General features: G+C 46.5%; 1 protein-coding gene across 4 annotated transcripts in view; it reads right to left on the bottom strand.

Moving 5' to 3' along the window:
* Positions 1–21,829, bottom strand: part of CCAR1 (cell division cycle and apoptosis regulator 1) — a 92,781-nt gene that overhangs the window by 27,221 nt on the left and 43,731 nt on the right. For all 4 annotated transcript variants that reach the window (XR_011318508.1, XM_069753401.1, XM_069753402.1 and 1 more), the window contains exons 10-15: positions 10,810–10,971; positions 7,379–7,604; positions 7,091–7,204; positions 6,116–6,282; positions 5,302–5,512; positions 4,521–4,604 (exon numbers count right to left, since the gene is read on the bottom strand). Coding sequence is in view for 3 of the 4 variants with exons in the window: in XM_069753401.1 (XP_069609502.1) it covers positions 4,521–4,604; positions 5,302–5,512; positions 6,116–6,282; positions 7,091–7,204; positions 7,379–7,604; positions 10,810–10,971 (964 nt within the window). In the remaining variant the exon portion in view is untranslated. The remainder of the gene's footprint in view (positions 1–4,520; positions 4,605–5,301; positions 5,513–6,115; positions 6,283–7,090; positions 7,205–7,378; positions 7,605–10,809; positions 10,972–21,829) is intronic.

The raw sequence follows: 21,829 nt of genomic DNA, 5'->3' as shown, positions 1-21,829 counted from the left end.
AAACATGGTTCTCTGCCCAGCGTAGAATGTTTGACACCTCCCTCATGATCTGCTTGCTGCGAGTCCCTCTCTGATGGTTTATGTAAGCCACGGCTGTGGCGTTGTCCGACTGAACCAGATTTCCCGCAAGGAGCGGCTGCCAGCGGAGGAGGGAGAGGAAGATCACCCTGATCTCCAAGAGATTGATGGGGAGAAGGGTCTCCTGAACCTTCCAGCGACCGTGCGCTGTGTAACGGAGAAAGACCGCACCCCACCCCTGAAGACTGGCATCGGTGGTGATGATCTGCCAGCGGAGGGGGAGAAATGACCTCCCGTGCAGGATGGAGGCAGAAAGCGTCCACCAAGACTGTCTCATATTGAGAGGAAGGTGAATTGGGCTATCTAGGGAAAGTGGGTTCTTGTCCCAGGCAGACAGGAGAGCCAGCTGGAGAGAGTGAATTGAGCGTAAGGTACTGCTTCCATGGAAACGACCATCTTCCCTAGAACTTTCATACAGAGCCATAGAGGCAGAGGAACTAGGCGCTTTGATGCCCTGGCGGAGAGAGAAGAACTTCTCTTTCGGGACGAAGACCCGAGCTTGGATGGTGTTGAATTCCATGCCCAGAAACTCGAGGTGTTGAGTTGGAATCAAGGTCGACTTGTCCCTGTTGATTATCCAGCCGAGGCGGATCAGCGTGTCCAGAGTGATCTTGAGACTCTGGTCGCAGTCCCGGTGAGACGGACCCTTGACCAGAAGGTCGTCGAGATAGGGGATTATGAGGATCCCCTTTGAACAAAGGATGGCCATGGCCGCTGCCATTACTTTCGTAAAGTCCCTGGGGGCGGACGCTAGGCTGAACAGGAGAGCTGTAAACTGGTAATGTTGTTCCTGGATCGCGAAACGAAGGAACCTCTGATGCTGCTGACAAATTGGAATGTGCAGGTACGCATCCTGAATGTCCACAGAGCACAGATATTCCCCCGGTTCCAAGGAAGCGATCACCGAGCGCAGTGACTCCATCTTGAAGTGTCGAACCCAAAGGTGGCGGTTCAACTGTTTGAGATCCAAAATCGGGCGGAGAGAGACGTCTTTTTTCGGAACCACGAACAGATTTGAGTAAAAAAACGAAAATCGCTTGCGGTAAGGAACGATTACTCCTGAGGTGAGGAGGGCATCGACGGCCTCGAGGAGCCCTGGGGCATGGGACGGCTGCTTGGGTGGATGGGAGAGGAAGAAACGTCTTCCTGGGGGCGAAGAAAATTCTATTTTGTAGCCTGATGTGACGGTCTCCCTGACACAGGCGTCGTCGTCTACCAAGCCTCTGTGAACAGAAGAAGCCTGCCTCCCACCCTGGAAAGATTTCCAGGTGGGGGTGACCCGTCATTTTGAAGCGAATCTGTGGCCGCGAAATCCGGAAGGTTTAGAGAAGCGGCTCTTAGCGCTCCAGTGAGGGTTAGGCCTGAAGGAAGGTTTTCTCCTTTCCCCCTGAGCGGAAGAACGCTCCTGCTGGGAGGAACCGCCAGAGGAGAAGGGCCGAAAGGACTGGGGTTCACTACAATTAAAGGGGCGCTTAGGCCTGGATTGAGGGAGAGAGGTGCTCTTTCCACCTGTAGCGTCGGAGACGATCTGGTCTAGCTTAGTGCCGAAGAGCCTGGAGCCCTGGAACGGAAGGCAAGTGGGAGACTTTTTAGAAGCGGGGTGAGCGTTCCACGCCTTCAGCCAAAGGACACGGCGAATGGCAGTGATGTTGCCGTTTGCTCTTGCAGAACAAGCAGCCGCATCCAAGGAGACATTTAACATATTTCCCCACGTGTGCAATCTAGTCCGCTAAATCAGCTAGTTCCTCCGAAGGAGCCGAAGCAACGATGCCCCTGCAAAGTATCTTGGCCCAGGCAGGCACTGGATGCCTCAAAGGCTGATTTGGTTAAAGCCTCATTTTGCCTGTCCGTAGTGTCCTTAAGAGACGCTGCATCAGGGATAGACAGAACTGTCTGCGAGAGACAGGCGGGTCTACCTTAGGGGAATCAGACCATTTGCTGACTAGGTCTGAATTAAAGGGGTACAAGATATCCAGACGCTTTCTTCCAGGAAAACGTTTTCCGGGTTGTTCCCAGTGTCTAGAGGTAGTATTCTTAAACTGTTTGTGATTGGGGAAAAACTCTAGAGGGCCGTTTCACCCGTTTGAATAAAACGGGGTCCTCCTGGGAGGTGGAATCCACCTCCCTAAGTTCAAGGATTTGAATAATAGCTGAAATAAGGCTATCTACCATGTCCTGCGTGCCAGAGTTGTGATCTGTATCTGAATCAGACTCTGAGTGCGAAAGTACATCCGACCCGATGTCCGCCTCAGAGGAGGGGGAACGGGTGGAGAGGAGTATTCTAGATGGTGCCGCGGGTTCCAAAGAGCCGGATGAGGAGCTAGACAGTCCTCTTTCTGGATCCTTTCTCCAATCTGACCCTGTGCGGGTCGTGGTCAGGTGCGAGCAAATCGCCATGGGAGGCGTTCGTGGCACTGGTGGCAGGCGTTCCAGGACCTGTACCAGGGACTGGGACACTTTTTTCAGGTCTGAGACTGACTGAGACATAGCAATAGCCCACTTCGGGGGACGGGGAGAGCACTCAGCCTGAGCAAAAGGAGCTTCTTGAGGGACGGACATGGTGGAAGGACTGCAGGACAGACAGAAAGGCGACGGCTGGCCTGAAGCCCACTTTCTGTTACAGCGGGCACAAGTGTAATGGGTCACCGGGGGTTTGTAGCTGGAGGCCTGTGTGGGGTTAGGCATAGGTAGAGCCTGAATGAGGACTGCAGCAGGACACTATAAAGCTATGTGCACACGTTGCGGATTAGGCTTAGGAATTTCTGGTGTGGATTCTGCCTCTTCTGGCAGAAAACGCACTTGTGGATTTGTTGCGTTTTTGTGCGGTTCTGCAGCGTTTTTGCTGCGGTTTTCTTGCGGATTTGCTGCGTTTTTTTACACCTGCGGTTTTCTATAATGGAATGGGTACAAAAACGCTGCAGATTCACAAAAAAGAAGTGACATGCTACTTCTTTTAAACCGCAGCGTTTCCAAAGTGGACTTTCCGCAAAGTGTGCACAGCATTTTTTTTTTCTCATTGATTTACATTTTACTGTAAATCAATTGCGGATCTGCAGCGTTTCTGCACCTCAAAAAATGCTGCGGATCCGCAAAGAATCCGCAACGTGTGCACATACCCTAAAGGCGATACTGCTGAAGAGGGCTGTAGCAGAACGCTATGCCGGCAATACTGCTTAAGTGAGGAATGCAGCAGAACGCTAAGAAGGCGATACTGCTGACGGGAGTAAAGGCGTGGAAGGAGGCAGGTAATGCAGAGCATACCAGACACCCAGCGATTGCAGAGGCAGCGCAGGTACTGTGTCCCCCTCCTAATCCTGAAGACGCTGCAGGAGCCCGTCAAGATGGACGCAGTTCTTTCTGGCCATGCGACGCTGGAGCGAGCAAAGCTGTGTTCGGGCGCGCAGAAGTGCGGGCGTACACAAGAAAAAGAAACCTGTGTCTTGATATGCCGACGCGCCTGAGGAGGCGTGTCGGAGTGGAGAGCAGAGGCAGTGTACAGCAGAGGGGGCATGCCCGGTGCTGGAGAAAATGAAAGTGCGGCGATGATAGGCCTAGACCGGCAAGGGGGGCATGGCCTAACGAGGGAAGGAGAAAGGCTGCAATATGCCGGGAATCGCGCGATTAGGCGGGAGATTTGAAATCGAGAGACCGGTGAGCGCTCCCATGGTGGGGGTGCGGCGAGTGGACTTCTGTCCCACTTGCTACCTTACTTGAGTCCGGCTCCTTGGTGTCTGAGGATCGCGTCAGAATCCCTGGGAGAAGAAGAGGGTCCAGGGAGTAAGAGCCTCCTTCTCGCACCATGTCTGGACGAGGCAGAAGACGGCGTCATCCCCTTACGAGAAGGAGGGAGGGCATCCTAGATGACCACCGTCTTCCTCTCAGCCCTCTCTGAGGAGAGGGGTGAGGAGGGGAAAAGGCGAGGACTGGCCACCAAGACGTCACCCTGAAACACCCGTAAGGGGGACAGGGGACGAAGTCCTGCCACCGGGTCCGAGAGTGGGCAATGCGGGGAGTACCACACTGCTCTCTCGGTCGCTTAAATGTGGGAAAAACAGGGTGAGAAGCTGCACCGTTACCCGAAGAAGTGAATCTGAAAGAGAAAGGGAAATTACTAAAACACAAAACCCTGTAAAAGAAAATAATGCGGATCTGGGGTTAGATCCAGGTCTGCCTCCTACAGACACTAAGCAAAAACTGAGTGGCATTGTGCCTGTCGGAGGGTGTATACTGCTGAGGAGGAGTTAACGTTTCCTTATTTGCATAGTGTCAGCCTCCTAGCGACATCAGCATACACCCATGGTTACCTGTGTCCTCCAATGAAGCGAGAAAGAAAATGGTTTATGGTTTTTGTTTTTTTTAAATGTTTTTCTGATGGGGGCCATGCATACCAGGATGAGGATGCCATGCAAAATGGAGTGTGTTTTGTGGACATGCAGACTTACCTTCATCACTTTTGGATCAAGTTTTGACCAGTGAGTAGGAGTACAAATTTCTTTCGCATCCCCGGCATCTTTATCCTCTTCTTCCTAGTACAAACATACAAATGGGGTTAGAAAGAGGCCTTTGGAAAATGTATGACTGATGCAGGTCCGTGCAAGTAGCAAGGTCACAATTTTTCATTGTCGTCTCCTAAAGCTTTGTTGAGGCACATACACACATTCTAGCACTCTCACAGACCGCTAAGTCAATCAATGCCAGATCTGTGAAACAAAGGGATGATAAATAGAAGAAGTAATAACAGAATATACAGACATTGCTCGTCTACAAAGACACAAGTCTGTAAATAAAGCCACCTCGGGTTATTTCCAAATGACTACAAATAAAATGGTTTAGAATTTTGGGGTATGTTTTTCTTTAACATTTTAAATATGAAAATGATAAATGTGAACCTTCTGATGGGGTGATGATCATTAGGGCCAGAAATCAATACATCCAATTGACCCAGCATGCTAATTATAATGTAAAAAATAAATAAGTCAAACAAACAAACAAACAAAAAAAAAAAAAAGCAAAAAATAAATAAATAATGAATAAATAAACAAAAAATATATAAAAACATTCCAAATCATCCGTGTTAGGAAGCTGGAATATGTGAGATTTACTACACTGCAGACGTCGGTCTTTACGAGGGGGTGGGTGGTGTTTAGTGTGTGCAGTGCATTTGTGGCTGTGTTCCTGTGCCTGCGAGAAGCGGAAATAGAAAAAGGGATTAGCGTTCAGTGCCTGTTCTCCATCAGCTTCCTTGCGTTCACCCTGAAGCTTGTCGACCAGCTGCTGCTTGTATCCTCGGCACAGGTTTTCCCACTCTGAGCGGGTGGGAAGGCAATGCCAAACATCCGGGAAAAATAAAACCACTGTCTCCACATGAGCAGGAACCGAACGCCCCTTGTGGGTCTCCTCAGGGCGATGGTAGCGAATCTCTGCAAAACGATACCTGTCGCAAGGGAAGAAGCATGTTGGAAAACCAAAATCTAGAATGCATAGAATATAAGAGCCTAGTTCTCTTGTAGCACATCATGAACAGCTAGATCAGGTTGGTCTATAAAATAAAATAAAATAAAAAAATAAACACTGATATAAAGGCCAATGATTTTCTTCAGGTAAGTCGAAGCATTGTTTTCAGCAGAGGAAAAAAAAAATAAAATAAAAAATAAATTACAAGAGTGGATACTGAATCTAATGAAAATTCTTACAAAACTAGATGATCTAATCAAATTGCAGTGAAACAAACATTGATTTTTCTGATCATTTTCAACAAAGCTCGAAATACCATTAGAAAACACGGCAAGACAACTTGAATTTAGGACAGTTTAAGATGCGTTTCTCCTGGACGATCTGTAGCTGAACGTGAAGAAAAAAGAACAAAGTCTTCAAAATGTACAGAAACAGTAGTACGGTAATTCAGAGAAACAACAAACCTCCTGCTCTTCGTTGGTAACAGAAAGACACACAATTTAGTAAAACTAGAGGAACTGCAAAGTCCTAGAAAAGTGAAGATAAAATAGGACACATGTCCAGATGTAAGTACTGGACTTACCACTGTGTACACAAGCTCAGGTCAATGCCAGTCAGAGCCTTACAACAACGGACAGCAGTTCTGATGAGCACAGAAGGGTCTTTGTCTGGATCTGGGCCATCGAGGGAAGGAGACCAGTGTCCTCCAATTGCCATCGCCTCATCTTTACCCTTCATTCCCACTAGAAACTTTAAAAACAGATTACAAAAATTATTACAGAAAAGCCACTTAGCCATTGCCAGCGGCATAAGTAATATTTCATGACTATTATGGATCTATTATTCATAGAGATGCATGACAAGTGCACCTTCCCTCCTCCCTCTGCCCTTCTCTGGTGCTATGAAGCCAGAGCTGTCAATCAAAGACGGGGGGGGGGGGGGGGGGGGGAGTGGAGTTAGAAGGGATAACATGTAGGGGCACTTAAAGGGGTTGTCCACTACTATGACAACCTATTCTTGAACTGTTTGGCCCCGATAAAATAAAAAAAGCTATATTCACCCCCCAAGACGGTGCCATTCCAGCGGTGTCAGCACTTGAGGTCCCGGAGCTCTCATGCGGTGTGGTGACAAGTGGTGCTCAGAGCCCAATCAGTGCTGGTGTCAATGCCCTTGCCTACGTATGGATTGAACATGAAGAGGAAGGCTGGGCTGCAGCGGATCCCTGACTTCTTCATGTTCAATCCGTAGGAAGGCGGGGGACAGTGACGCCAGCGCTGATTGGGGGCCAGGGTCACATGTCACAGCACCGCACGAGAGCTCCAGGACCGCGAGTGCTGACACCGCTGGACCGGCACTGACATGGGAGGTGAGTAAAAGGTTTTTTATTTGATCGTGGCCAAACATTCAGTTTAAGAAGGGGATGTCTCAGTATTGGCAACTCCTTAATGCGTCATGAGACCCCTAAATACAAGTTCTGCTGAGGTTCTAATATGTATGGACACTTTAATATCAGACAATTTGAAGTTCCTCACCAATATCACATCACTAACTGCTTTACCTTTATTAGTCTCGCTGGGTGCTGGAAACCTTCTCTAATGTCCACTGGGTCCTCTGCAAGGGCGCACGATTTGTGATATAAATCTTCCAAAGCTGGACTTGCCAGTAACATGACCTGTTTAAATGATGTCCAAAGTAAGAAAATAATTTCTGGTTAACGGTAAAAACAAATTATACAAAAGGGATAAAGGGAGAGTAATTTCAAAGATTATTCACATACTCTCCAGTAGGTTTCCTGCAGTGCGGAGGACACTGGCAATGGACAAATACTGTAGACTATACAGCGTACCTTTGCACTGTACGTATGGTCCACATCAGGAGGATCCAGAACAGCAGTATTTTTCTCCAGTGGATCCACTTCCTTGTGCATGACATAAAAATTACTGTAACTTCCAAGCTGGAATGGTCGAGAGATAGGGAAAGCATCTACCCATGTAAACTGGGCATCAAAGAAGTCGCTGGGAATGTACAGGTTCTGATAGCGCCGTCTTAGTTCCATCATGTCACATCCAGGGCTGCAAGACAAGAAGACCACTTTAAAGGCTATGGACACTTAACATTGAAAATTCATTTTTGTTTACATGTGATAATTACTTTAGGTAAGTTGCACTAAGTTTCAGTCTGGGGTCTTCATTCTTTCATTCATTATCAGACCCCCTAATATTAAGCAGCTTGTTTGCTTTTACACTCATGCCTATCCCGATAATAGGTGCTGGATGTGAGGTCTGAGTCCAGGAGGCCGCTGCTTTCATGTATCAACACACCTTAAACCCTGTAGTGATTTCCCTTTTCCACGCTTCATTAACCCCTTCCTGACATGGCGATCTTCCATATTTTTTTGTTACGGTAGTTTGCTTTATCTTCCCCCTTTTCCAAAAGCCAGAATGTTTTTTTTTTCTGTCCGCATAGCCAAATGAGGGCTTATTTTTGGTGGGACAATTTGTAGTTTTAAATGACATTTATTTTACCATTCATCATACTAGAAAACGAGAAAAAAAAATCCAAGTGTGGTGAAAATGAGCAAAAAACTAAAACAAGCCTATACAATTCAGTAATCGCTCTTTTGGTTTTGTTTTTCCAAAAAAAAAAAAAAAAAAAAAAAAGTACATTGCATGGTAAAAATGAACTGGAGGAAATATGATGATTCTCCTGGTAAGGAACATTATGTCTATAGCAGTATATATGTTTTAAGTTAGTGGAAAAATTTTTTAAACAATAAATATATAAAATGTTGCTTGTGTCGCCACGTTCTAAGACCTATAACTTTTTGAAACATCTGTTGATAAAGCTGTGTGGGGGGTTGATTTTTTTTTGCACCCTGAGCCAACATTTTATTGATATCATTATGGTTTAGATATTACCTTTTAATAGCTTATTACATTTTTTGCTGTGTACTGGCGACTGAAAAAACACAATTCTGGTGTTTTGATTTTGTCATGTTATGTCATTTAGTGGTCAGGCTTAATCGGTCCAATTGCTTATACTGGATACTGCAGTACCTCATTATTGCAACATATAGCAAAAGCCACTGTCTCCTATGAATGTCAGTCACGGGCTGGAGCCTCCAGACCCTGTCTCCTAGTGAGTATATTACTTATTTATCTTCACATGCAGTGGGTGATGCCTGTGGTTCCATTTCTGGCATTTTTTTTTTTTTTTTTCTAAATGTATCATAATATTGTTTATGTGCATTTCCATGCCCACAATATATGAAGGGCTCACTGTTTAGTACTTAGTGAACATATTAAATGGATATCTGCATGTTCTTAATTAGTCATCTAAACCTTGGGATATCATAGTATTATCTATTATTATATATAACAAGAGCCGGATATCTATTTTGGACATTATTAAACCACGCCAGGACGGCACCACAGGACACTTATCTGCATTGCTCTGACTTTATACTATTTTGCAACTCACGGAGCTACGCCACAGGATTATTTTTCCTAATGGGTCTGGTTTCTATCATGTCCCCATACAGAGGACATTGAAAGTAGCGTGTATAGGCATATGTTTTATGCTGTTTTTAATGTATGTTTTTAAAGTTTAGCACTTAAGTTTTGGTCTCAATAAAGATTTGTTTATATTGATTACATTGGCTCAGTGTGCACCTCTTTGCGCTTCTCCTTTCTTCTTTCTTTATAGTCACGGGCTGGTTATCACAGGACCACCATCATGACAGCCATATAAGGGTCTTCAGCAGACCAAGAGCAGTCATGGCAACTCACACTGCAGGAGGGCCAATGGTGCTAGGAACTGTAAAAACCACCATCAGAGATCAACAGTGGCATTAAAAGGAGATGAAAGCAATGGACATTGCTCAGCTCTACTCGCTGCTGTTAGAGGCAGATGATGGCTGACAAACAGCCATCATCTTCAGGGACCTAAAATATGACGTACCGGTATGTCGCATGTTGGGAAGCGGTTAAGGATCATTTCTCCCCATCCACAAACATAGAAAGCTGTACTCTCTAACACAAATTCCCTTTCCATTTGCAGTATACATTCTCTACCCCCAAAGCCAGATTTGTGTCAGGTAGGGAAAGGACTTATTTTGACTCTGCAAAAGCAAAACGGCAGCTAAAGAGCCAGCTGTAGAAGTCATCATTTATTAAAATACTGGTTGTACACTACAGCTGTGCAAATAGAAGGCAAGAAAAATAAATCAATCATTAAGTACACAGGTAGAGGTTTACCTCCCAATAACAACCCCTTTCCATTTACCATATTACATCCCATTTTCCAGCTATATTCTCGCCACAACTCGGGATTTTTTTGGCTTCCCTACACCAAACGATTGTCAGCTGAGTGTTCAGCTGATCATAGGCCTTTTTGGTGTGTACTCCACGCACCAGAGTAAAAAAACAAAAAAAACAAAACAATAAACTGTTAAAAGCAAAACTATTACACGCACCAATAATAGTTACCCCCAAAAATCGAAAGGTGAGCTAAGCCCACCGGCATCAGGGGCTTATCTACAGCATTCTGCAGTGCTGTAGATAAGCCTCCGATGTAACATGAAAGATGAGAAAAAGAGGTTAGAATATACTCACCTGGGGGGGTGGTCCAATCCGATGGGCGTCGCGGTCCGGGGCCTTCATCTTCTTACGATCACGTCCTCTTATCTTGACGCTGCGGCTCCGGCGCAGGCGTACTTTGTTGAGGGCAGAGCAAACTACTGCAGTGCGCAGGGCCTCTCTGACCTTTCCCGGCGCCTGCGCACTGCAGTACTTTGTTCTGCCCTCAACAGGGCAGACAAAGTACGCCTGCGCCGGAGCCCAGCGTGACTGCAAGAAGAGGACGTCCTCGTAAGAAGATTGGAGGCCCCGGACCGCGACACCCATCGGACCGAACCGCAGCGGGAACGCCCCTGGGTGAGTATAATCTAACCTTTTTCTCATCTTTCAGGATACATCCAGGGCTTATCTACAGCATTACAGAATGCTGTAGAAAAGCCCCTGATGCTGGTGGGCTTAGCTCACCTTCGATTTTGGGGGTGACAGGTTCCCATTAAAGAGACTCTGTCAGCAGGTTTTTGCAAGTAATCTGAGGACAGCATGTCAAAAAAAAACAAACTGTCAACTGCTGCACCAAGTAAACTAATTGATACATAGTTGGAATCATTGTCTCCTTCCCTCAGATGAGGTAACAAAAATCTGGTCACAGAGTCCTTTTGAAGCACAAACATATTAGGAAATAAGCGATGATCACACTTACCAGTCCAGGGAGAACTTGGAAAACTGCACAGTGTAGCGGGGCACCATCCGCCTAGGTCTGCGAGGTGACCTCTCTCTCTCGCGCCGTGGAGATCTCTCTCTTGAGCGCTTCCTCTGAGGTGATCGCTCACGTGACCGGCGCCTCTCCCGGTCTCTCTCCCGACTGTAAAGTTTTCAGAAGTTACAGGAACTTCAATTTTGAGAAAATGGTATTAAAGAGTAACTAAACCTTTCTAAGTTTTTTTTCTTCATGTTTCAGAGCCCTCGTAATTACAAGCAGGTTTGATGAGAGCGTACGGGTCCTGAGAACCCCCACTGATTGCTCAAAACACCCCATGAGAGGGGTGCAGCCGAGCAGACAGGTTATCCCACTTTTGAGCTTTTTTTCATTGGTTTTTGCCTGCATAGTTCTAGCGATGGCAGCACAGGGTCTACCGTAAGGTTATTTATCACGCGAGTCCTGCGGCTGATCGGCCGCCGCCAATGTTGCGCATCATTCCCACTTCCTTTGAATAAAACTGACATCTGGAGGAAGTGAGAGCTTCTTCTGCTCTCCGACCTCCTTGGCACTGGCTATGTTCCACTGGTATTTTTTAGTGGTCAAAGGTGGCAGGATCTCAGTCGAAAGAAAGATCAAATACAAATTGGGATGAAGTTTAGTTAAAGTGAGCTCAGTAAATGCTCAAATGTGATTTATGTAATAAGCGTAGTCATTTGGTCAGGAAAGATATATATCTTGGTACCGTGTTAGCCAGTAGATAGAAAAATATTTAGAATTGAGAGTCCTCAGTGGTTGATACCTTTTAATGGGTAGCTGAAGAGTTGGTAACAAATTGCAAGCTTTCGAGACTACTCAGGTCCCGTCTTCAGGCATAGACTAATACAAATTCTGAAAAATCACATATTTATGCATAACTCAGCACAAAAATAATGTCATAGATAAGACAGGTGAGTGAAGCAAAACTGCGACCACGGACAAGATAAAGATCCCCAATTCAAATCAGGACTACAAGATCATCACATCTAATGTGGTGTACCTAATTATATGTACTAAATTTCCAACTGGGGGTCTGTATGTAGGGGAAACAGGGCAAAAACTGAGAACAAGGATGAACTCTCATCGCCACACAATAAGAGAAAAAAAATAGGGAATTTTTTGTACTCACCGTAAAATCCTTTTCTCCGAGCCATTCATTGGGGGACACAGGACCGTGGGTGTATGCTGCTGCCAATAGGAGGCTGACACTAAGTGATACAAAGAAAGTTAGCTCCTCCTGTGCAGTATACACCCTCCTGCTGGCTCTCAGCTAACCAGTTCGGTGCAATAGCAGTAGGAGATCAATAACAGTATAGCAAGTCACATTATATATGAGAGTATAGCATGTCAAATTATAAAACAAGCACAAGCTAATAACAGGGAGGGAGCTGTGTCCCCCAATGAATGGCTCTGAGAAAAGGATTTTACGGTGAGTACACAAAAATCCCTATTTCTCCTTCGCCTCATTGGGAGACACAGACCGTGGGATGTCCCAAAGCAGTCCCTGGGTGGGGAAAACATCAGATCAGGCCCTGTGTAAGCGCTACTTACAAGTGCGCCACCGCGGCCTGCGGTCCGCCTGCCCAGACTCACATCTGTGGAAGTCTGGGAATTATAGTGCGTCAAGAATGTATGCGGACTGGATGAACCCACAAGCTTGCAGATGTGCTTTACGAACGCCTGGTGCCTAGAACCCACGAAACCTCGATAGACAAGGAGATAGGCTGACATCTAGCACGGAAGGACTCCTGGATGGTGTAACAAATCCACCAGGCTAACATGGCCGATGAAATGGCTAAACCCTTCCTGTAACCATCAGGAAGCCTTCCTCTTACAGTGAGGTAGCCCAAATCAAATGTCCAACCTTCGGAAGGACGCAGTCCTCGAGACGTACCTACTCAGAGCACTTACTTCGTCCAGAATATTTTGTGGACTGGTGCAGAAAGGGATGAGGGAAGAACGATGCCCTCATAACAGTGGGAATACAATACCACCTTGGTAACAAGGGACGGGGATGCCCTGAGGACAACCTTGCCTTGCAGGTAATAAGGGAAAAAAACTCCAAAAGAACAGAGTGGCTAGCTCCGAAGACTCGTCAGGAGAAAAAAGGGTCACCTTCCCTGATAGTAAAGTCTGTCCGGATAAAAAGGAGTCTACTGTAAGACTCCCAGGACCATTAAGGTCCCAAAGATCTAACGGTATGCGATAGGGAAGAACCACATGTGAAAACTCCCTGCGAGGAAGTCCCTACTTGCAGTTTTGTTGCAATAAGACGGAAAAATACTAGTTCCACAAAAGAAAAGAAAAAAAAAAAAAACAGACGTGGTCAGTGTGGATCTCCCAGGATGACTGGGGCCCTTCCTGCTTCCGAAAGGCTTTCGGAAGTAGTGGAAGAGGGGTTATGGAAACTGGTACCTTGGAAGAATCAGAGCATGAACTGCGATGGCTTTTGGATCTCGAGGCCGAACCATGAACTAGAGTAATAATATATAGAATCACTGCACTGCTCTTTGATGTCTCTAGTAGAAATGCATCTGCATTATTGCACCTATACAAACCTGGATATGCCAGCTCTCTCTTGTCATGTATATATTATGTATATTCTGTATATATTGTTCTGATTGTATATATTTTTTGATTTTTTCCAGCGACTATATGATAAAGGCCGGAGTTCGGCCGAAACGTCAAAAAATTTCGTCGCTTCACCCATCACCTAAATAAAATTTATTCACTTAAAGCATATCTTTCTACTGAGTGCAGTGATTCTATATATTATTTGGACTTTACGGAACATTGGGTTCCTTTTCACTGGCACCTTTTCTCTACATGGTCGAGTGCTAACCATCTATTCTAGACATGAACTAGAGTATATTGGCGTTCAGTCTGGACGCCATCTGACCTACATCTGGAGTGCTCCAGAGAAGGCAGATCTGCTGGAAGACTTCCGGGTGAAGTGCTCACTCACTTGAGGTGGGACCCTGACGGCGTCTGCCGTCCAGAGTTCTACTCCTGAGATGTGTAGTGCCGAGATCACCTGAATGATAGATCTCGGCCCATCAGAGAATGTGAGGTACCTTGACCATGAAGCCTGACTGTGGGTACCTGCTAGATGATTGACGTATGGCACAGCCGTGGCATTGTCCGATTGAATTCGGATGGAGTGACCCGCCAGAAGGCAGTGGATCTGCTGTAGAATTAGCAATACCATTCGGATCCCCAGAACAATGATCAGGAGAAGAGGACTGGCATCAGTAGTCATGAATAACAATTGAACGGGGAGAAAGAATCTCACCTGGATGAGGAAGGAGCTCAGAGACTACCCTCTGAAAGCCTGTTTGACCTGCAGAAAACGAGAGGACTGAAGGAAACCGCTTCCATTGTTGTCACCATTTTCCCTCGGAACCCTCCTAGCAAATCGAATGAAGGGATGAGTGAACAAGTGCGAAAGCTCCCTGTTGAAGGGCCACGGCCTTGTCTCAAGGGAGAATTACCAACCTTCTGGAAGTGTCCAGGATCATCCTCAAAAAGGATATCTGCTGGACTGGAAATGAGGAAAAACTTGTCTGAGATTAGCAGCCAGCCCAGGTAAGAAAGCACAAGAGATATAGACGACTTAGCGCAGTCCTGCAAGAGTGGCTAAAAAGTCAACCAGATAGGGCAGGACGACCATGCCTCTAGGGTGCAAGAGGAACACGACAGCCGCCATAACTCCTGCGAACACTCTGGGTGTAGTAGCAAGGCCGAAGGACAAGATCGTGATTTGAAAATGCTGTTCGCGAATGGAAAAGTGAAGGAATTTTTGAAGAGGGAAAAAATTGGAATGTGAAGGTAAGCATCCCGAATGTCGGTGGATGCCAGAAACCTCACCTTTTCCCGTTGAAGTAGTGGCTGAGCGGAGGAACTCCCATCCGAAGAAGGGGGACCTTGTTAAGCTTGGAAGAAGTTTGAGGTCCAGGATCGGTCTTACTTTTCGGTCCCCTTTCTTTTTGGAACCAAGATCCCTTAGATCTAGTCCGTCCTGGTCAACTCATCCACTGCTGGTTGGGTCTATAGGAAACATGCGATCCTTTGTTCCTGCGTGGGGAACGCTTCCAACTTCTCACCGAATAACCTATCACCCTGGTAAGGGAGTGATGTCAGAGGCTTTTTGAACGCAGAGTACGCTTCCATTCTCTGAGCTATAAAATCCTTCTGAGTGTAATGGCATTTGCTGCTGACCTTGCTGCACAAATAGCCGCATACAAGAGGTGTGAAGCAGCTAGTCTCCCACTCAAGAAATTTGATTGACCAGCTGTACTGTCTTCGGGAGGTTACTGTGGTGAATCAAGGAAGTTAAGGTCTCCGACCAGGAGACCATTGCTGTAGCAGCCCATGTGGCGGCTAAGGAAGGGTAGAACCCGAGGCCGCAAGACGGAACTAACCAAATTTGCTATCTGACAGTCCATTGTATCTTTAATTGATGACCCTTCGGGCAGGGATATTGGAAGGTATACCACAGGAGATTCTACAAGGTTAATCTGCCAAGTGGCAGAATACGCTGCTGCATCTGGAAGGTCAGGAAAAGCCATCTCTTGCAATCGCCGCTCTTTTTTGACGGTGCGGAGTTAAAATGATGAACCCTCAATCCACCATCCTCTTAACAGGGAAGTGGAGAGGGATCGTCCGCCTTTTTGCATCATCTGCTAAATAGTCGTGATGCAGAGGGGGATGTTCGGACTCCAAAAAGGGTGCCTCTGTACATCTACAGAGTTCAGGTCACTGGGTGGACAGGGCTGGTTATCCGGCATTAGGCCTGGCTGCAAAAGAGGATACATGGAGGCGACACGCCATGTGCTCGTCTAATGATGGTGTGGGGAGATCGGTGCCCTTTAAAAGGACCCATCGCCCATAAGAATCAGACCAGGCATGGCATGCCACGTCCTAAGAGGGTATACATGAAGGGAACACTCCACGTGTTCGCAGATTGGCTGAAAAAGGATACAGCGCTTGCAGAGGTTTCTGTCCAGTGAATCGCTTATCAGGACGCTCTCTGTCTGGGAGAATGGCAAATGCTCTGCTGGGAGTTTCGTCTCCTTATGAGGGACACTGCGTGAACTAGAGTAGAACCGAAGTCCTTGTCAATCTACAGAGATTGGTTGATGATATAAATAGGCGAATCTATCCTTTTCTGAAGTTTTGGTGAGTCCAAAACCAAGGCAATATCCAATTCATATTCAGAGTCTTGTTCTAAGCAAATCATTGGTGAGGGAACAGGAAATGAAACTTACGTTTTCTAGACACCTGTACGTTCTAGACGCCTGTACGTTTCTAAAATACTTGAGGCCTCTGCTAGCCGATGGCTCGCATGAAGGAGAAGGACCGTCTATATCGGTCCTGCGAGCACTCCGAGCCACAGAGGGTTCACGGAGGGATTCAATCTCTTGGTCAGAGAAGTCATGGGTTGCGGCAGTGACGAAGCCCACTCAGGGAACTAGGTACTCTGGGATAAGCTGGGGTCGGGGGCGGAGGGCTCCTGAGCTCATTTAGGGTGACCGGTTTCGGACTGGTCATGTGCCTTTAAGACAGGGAATATTGGTCATGAGCCTTTTAGACCAGGGGATACTGGTTCTGTGCTTTTAAGACCAGGTAATACTGGTCATGTGCCTTTAGGACCAGAGAATGCTGGTCATGTGCCTTTAAGACAAGGGAATACTGGTCAAGTGCCTTTAAGACCAGGGAATACTTGTCATGTGCCTTTAAGACCAGGGAATACTGGTAATGTGCCTTTAAGACCAGGGAATATTGTTCATGTGCCTTTAAGATCAGGAATACTGATCATGTTCCTTTAAGACCAGGAAATACAGGTCGTGTGCCTTTAAGCACAGGGGGAAGATGTAGGGGGGGGGGAGCAGTACTTTCTTACCCGGTTGCATGTGCCCCTTCAATGCAAAACCATCGCCTCGTGACTTCCATGAATAGGCCCAAGCCGGGGCCTAAATTTCTGCAGCCAGCGGGAGCAATACCAGGGGTAGAATAGAGGTGGTTGGTCGAGAGAAGCGAGCGTTCCGGTGCTAGGTGAGAAGCGCCAGAAAAGGTGGACTCAGCCACCTTAGCGTGCCATAGTGCGTGCGTGGCTTCCGGGATGTGGCCTACACATCGGCTGAAGCCGGGGGCTAAACTTTTGCAACTGGTCGGAGCATCACCCCAGGGAGGTGGGCAAGAGGGAAGCCATGGCTGAGGCTGCCTGTCAGCATGTGAATATCCCACTGCAGAGGCCCACCACTGACTGGATCCACTCTCCATCAGTGCGCGTCTCGGCATGGAGCCGCCGCGGATGACTGGGATTCAGCGCCGAGGAAGGCTCGCGCACTCTACTGTTCTGCTGCAGGTCAGGTATTGCAGCGAGGATGGTGCAGGGATAAAGGGAGTAAACCTCAATCCATCATCCCTTTGTTAGGGAGGTGGAGAGGGACCGTCCGCCTCCTTGTGCCATCCACTTTAACAGTGGTGGTGCAGTGGGGGCTGCTCGGACGCCAGAGAGAGGGGCTTCTGTACATCCACGGAGTTCAGCCCCCAGGTGGACAGGGCCAGTTGTCTGGCAATAGGCCTGGCTGGGGAAGAGGGTACGTGGAGACGACACTCCATGTGCTCGTCTGTTCAGGGTGCAGGGAGATAGGTGCCTTTGAAGGGACCCATCGCCCCTAAGAATCAGCTCAGGCATCCCACGTCACAGGAGAGGATACGGTGAGGCGACACTCTCCGTTCTCGCCTGTTGATGGTTCGGGGAGATCAGAGCCTTGAAAGGACCAGTCGCCCCTTCGTTGTAAAAAGTAAATTTAAAAATGCAAAAAGTAAAAATAAAATTAGGAGTTTGGGGTCTGAATAGCAGACCCGTCCGTGTTCCTCCTACGGACACTAAGCAAGAACTGGTTAGCTGAGAGCCAGAAGGAGGGTGTATACTGCAGGGGAGGAGATCACTTTTTTTGTATCACTTAGTGTCAGCCTCCTAGTGGCAGCAGCATACACCCACGGTCTGTGTCCCCCAATGAGGCGAAGGAGAAAGAATGGATCTACCTGTGGCAAAACATTTTTGCCTCCCTGATCACAGCATAAAGGACATGAAATTACTTGTATTAAAGGGTAATTTCAAATCTCAGAGAGACAGAAGAGTCTTGGATTATAAACGGATGACAACCTTTGACACACTCAGTGCTGGAAGGAACGTGTCGCATGGATTTATGCCTTTTTACATTAATTAAGGAATTTGCTCCTCAGACCTTGTGGGGGCATCACAACACAGAACCAGACCTCAATCAGAGGACAATAAAACATTCACACTCCTTATCTACGAACTGTTCCAATATTTATGGACACAACTGTTTATCATTCTCCCATAATGGTAGTTTTGCTTCACGTCACCTGTCTTACCTATGGCATTATTTGTGTGCTGTGTTGTGCATAAAACTAGGAGTTAGTCATACCGGTAACGGTATTTCCAGGAGTCCATCATGACAGCACCACAGGAGGTTGCTCTTCATATCCTTGATAGGGACAGGAACACAGAAGAGGTTAAATAGCCCCTCCCAACCTCCACCCCTCAGTGATTTTACAAAGTACCACATCAGGATGGATACAACACAATTTTATTGAACTTCCTCTATATACATGTTCATATCACACATCAGACAGTAGTTCAAGGGAGGGCAAATAATGGGTGCTGTCATGATGGACTCCTGGAAATACCGTTACCGGTATGACTAACTCCTAGTTTCCAGGTCGTCCACATGACAGCACCACAGGAGAAATACCAAATAACTCCTATTAGGGCGGGATTACAGCTTGGAGGACTTTTATCCCAAAGCTAGTCTGCTGCTTTGAGAGAACGTCCAGCTTGTAGTGCTTGCAAAAGGTATTTGAGCTAGACCAAGTTGCCGCCCGGCAAATTTGATCCATGGATGCACCCGCACTCTCTGCCCATGAAGCAGATACTGCTCTCAGTGAGTGGGCTTTTAGGTGATCTGGAGGAGATTCACCGGCTGAAATATACGCAGCGCAAATGGTAGATTTGATCCATCTAGCCAGAGTCGCTTTTGAAGCTTTTTTGCCTCTATTCTTCCCAGACATCTGGATAAAGAGATTTGAGTCAATTCTCCAGCTGTCTGTAAGTTTTAGATACTGCAATACTGTTCTCTTAACATCCAGGGAATGAAGAGAACGTTCTTTTTCGTTATTGTAGTTCTGGCAGAACGTAGGCAAAACTATTTCCTGGTTTCTGTGAAAGTCCGTCACAACTTTTGGAAGAAATGAAGGATCCAACTTTAAAACGATGCAATCTTCCTGTATCTTTAGGTATGGATCTGTTATGGACAGGGCTTGAATTTCGCCTATTCGCCTTGCTGTCGTTATTGCGACGAGGAAAACAGTCTTGAATGTCACAGATTTTAGGTCTGCCTGATCAAGTGGCTCGTATGGAGCTTTCCGTAGCTCATTTAGCACCAAAGTGAGGTTCCATGAGGGTACTGAGCTTCGTATTGTTGGTCTAAGACGTTGTGTAGCTTTGATGAATCTCATTATCCAGGGATGATTCGCTAGTGGATAGTCATAAAAGGCAGTTAAAGCTGAGATTTGTACCTTTAGCGTACTAGGTCTCAAGCCCATATCAAAACCTGTTTGGAGAAAATTTAGTATTTGAGGAATATCTGGTTGTTGGAGAACGGATATTGGAGTATTGGTCTGTGCACAAAATTTCTTCCAAATCTTCTGGTATATAGCCGAGGTCACCGGCTTTCTACTTTTTTTCATAGTTGAGATAACTGACTCAGACAGTCCCTTTGATCTCAAGATCTCCCTTTCAAGATCCATGCTGAGAGTTGTAGCATCTTTAGATTTTGATGGACCAATGGTCCCTGTATTAGAAGATCCCGTCTCAGTGGTAGTAACACTGGGTCCTCCACCGCCATCCACTTCAGCAGAGGAAACCAGCTCCTCTTGGGCCAATATGGCACTATTAGGATCACTACCGCTAGACTTTCCTGGATTTTCCTCAGAACTCTGGGAATTAGGGCTAGTGGCGGGAACGCGTATGCGAGTTCCATGTCCCAATGTTGAGCCAATGCATCTATGCCAGTTGGATTGTCTCTTGGATTTAGCGAAAATAATTCTTTCGTTTTTGTATTGCTCCTTGAGGCGAATAAATCTATTTGTGGGGTGCCCCACTGTTGGATTATCTGAGTAAAGATTTCTTCGTTTAGAGACCATTCTGACGGCTGTACCTTCTCTCTGCTGAGAAAGTCCGCTATTTGGTTCTGTGAACCTTTTAGGTGTACTGCCGTGATGGACTTTACGGTATTTTCCGCCCAGGAGAATATTTCTTCTGCTAGTGCCTGAAGTGAACGGTGCCTTGGTCCTCCTTGATGTAAGAGAAAAGCTACCGTGGTCGAGTTGTCTGAGAAGACTCGGATGTGGTGTCCCTGAAGCTCGTGTTGGCACCTTTTTAGTGCTTCCCAGACCGCTCTGAGTTCCCTGTAGTTGGAGGAACTGTCGCGTATCAATGGTGGCCATGTCCCCTGAAGGTATCGACCTTCTATGTGGGCTCCCCAGCCCCTTGAGCTTGCATCGGTGGTTATATTTATGCATGGAGATATTTTCCATGGTTTTCCTCTTTTGAGGTTTTTTATGTTGATCCACCATGAGAGGGACTGCTTTACCCTGCTGGGTAACCACATCCTGTTGTCTAGTGAATCTTTTCTTCCGTTCCATACCGAAAGAACTTCCCTTTGAAGCGTTCTGGAGTGAAACTGGCTCCACTGTACACTGGGAATGCATGAGGTCATCAGACCTAGAATCCTCATTGCTTTCCTGATGGAGATGTATTTCCGTTTTTTTATTGATTGAAGTTCTTTTTTTATTGACCGTTGTTTTTGGTCTGGCAGGAAGGAGTATTCTAGTTCGGAATTTAGTAGTACCCCTAGAAATATCTTCTGCGTCTCTGGTTCGAGACTCGATTTTTTTGTATTTATTACCCACCCCAGACGTTTCAGGAGTGACGTGGTAATTCCTAAGGATTCTTCCATCTGTTGGGATGAATCTGCGATCAGCAACAGATCGTCCAGATATGGTGCGATGAGAACTTCCTTCTCTCTTAAGTAGGCCATGACCTCCGTCATGAGCTTCGTAAATATCCTTGGGGCAGACGAGAGACCAAATGGTAGGCACTGAAACTGGAAATGAAGTATTTTCTTGTGGTTTCTTATTGCGAACCTGAGGAATTTTTGATCTGAGGGATGGATGGGAACATGATAGTAAGCATGTTTGAGATCTAGCGTGCACATTACAGAGTTCTTTTTTATTAGCGGTGTAATTGATTTGAGAGATTCCATCTTGAAGCGTTTGTACGCCACCCATTTGTTTAATGGTTTTAAGTTTATTATTGTTCGGTAATCTCCGTTTGGTTTTCTTATGGAGAACAGACTGGAGTAATGCCCCTGAAAATGTTGATGATGGGGTACCGTTATTATGACGTTTAATTCTAAGAGTTCCTGTATGTCTGTTATCAGCCTTTGATGTACTGCCGATGACTCTGTCTGTGTTACGCAGAATCTCTTGGGGGGTAGATGAGTAAACTCTATCCTGTAACCTTGTGCCACTGTCTGTAGAATCCACTGATTCTGAGTTATGTTCTGCCATCCTTCTTGGAAGTATTGTAGTCTCCCTCCTATATTGTTGGCGTCATTGTTTGCTGGGTCCTGTTGATTGGTCTCGAAAGGAACCTCTTCCTCTGCCTCCTTTAGGGTAGCTCCACCTACCGGACTTCCCCTTGCCTCTGTAGTCCTGTCTTGGGTGGGAGCGAGTTTTTCGGAAGAATTGCGGTTTCTTTGGCTTCTCCTCAGGGAAACCTTTCTTCTTATCAGATGCTTTTTCAAGTAGCTCGTCAAGGACTGGACCAAAGACGTGAGAACCTGAGAATGGAATCGAACACAGCTTGTTCTTGGATTGGGTATCTCCC

The sequence above is a fragment of the Ranitomeya imitator genome, chromosome 2 (assembly GCF_032444005.1).
Source record: "Ranitomeya imitator isolate aRanImi1 chromosome 2, aRanImi1.pri, whole genome shotgun sequence".
In the NCBI taxonomy this organism is placed as follows: Eukaryota; Metazoa; Chordata; class Amphibia; order Anura; family Dendrobatidae; genus Ranitomeya; species Ranitomeya imitator.
Note: the sequence above shows the minus strand (reverse complement) of the source record. Positions and strands in the feature narration are given on the sequence as shown.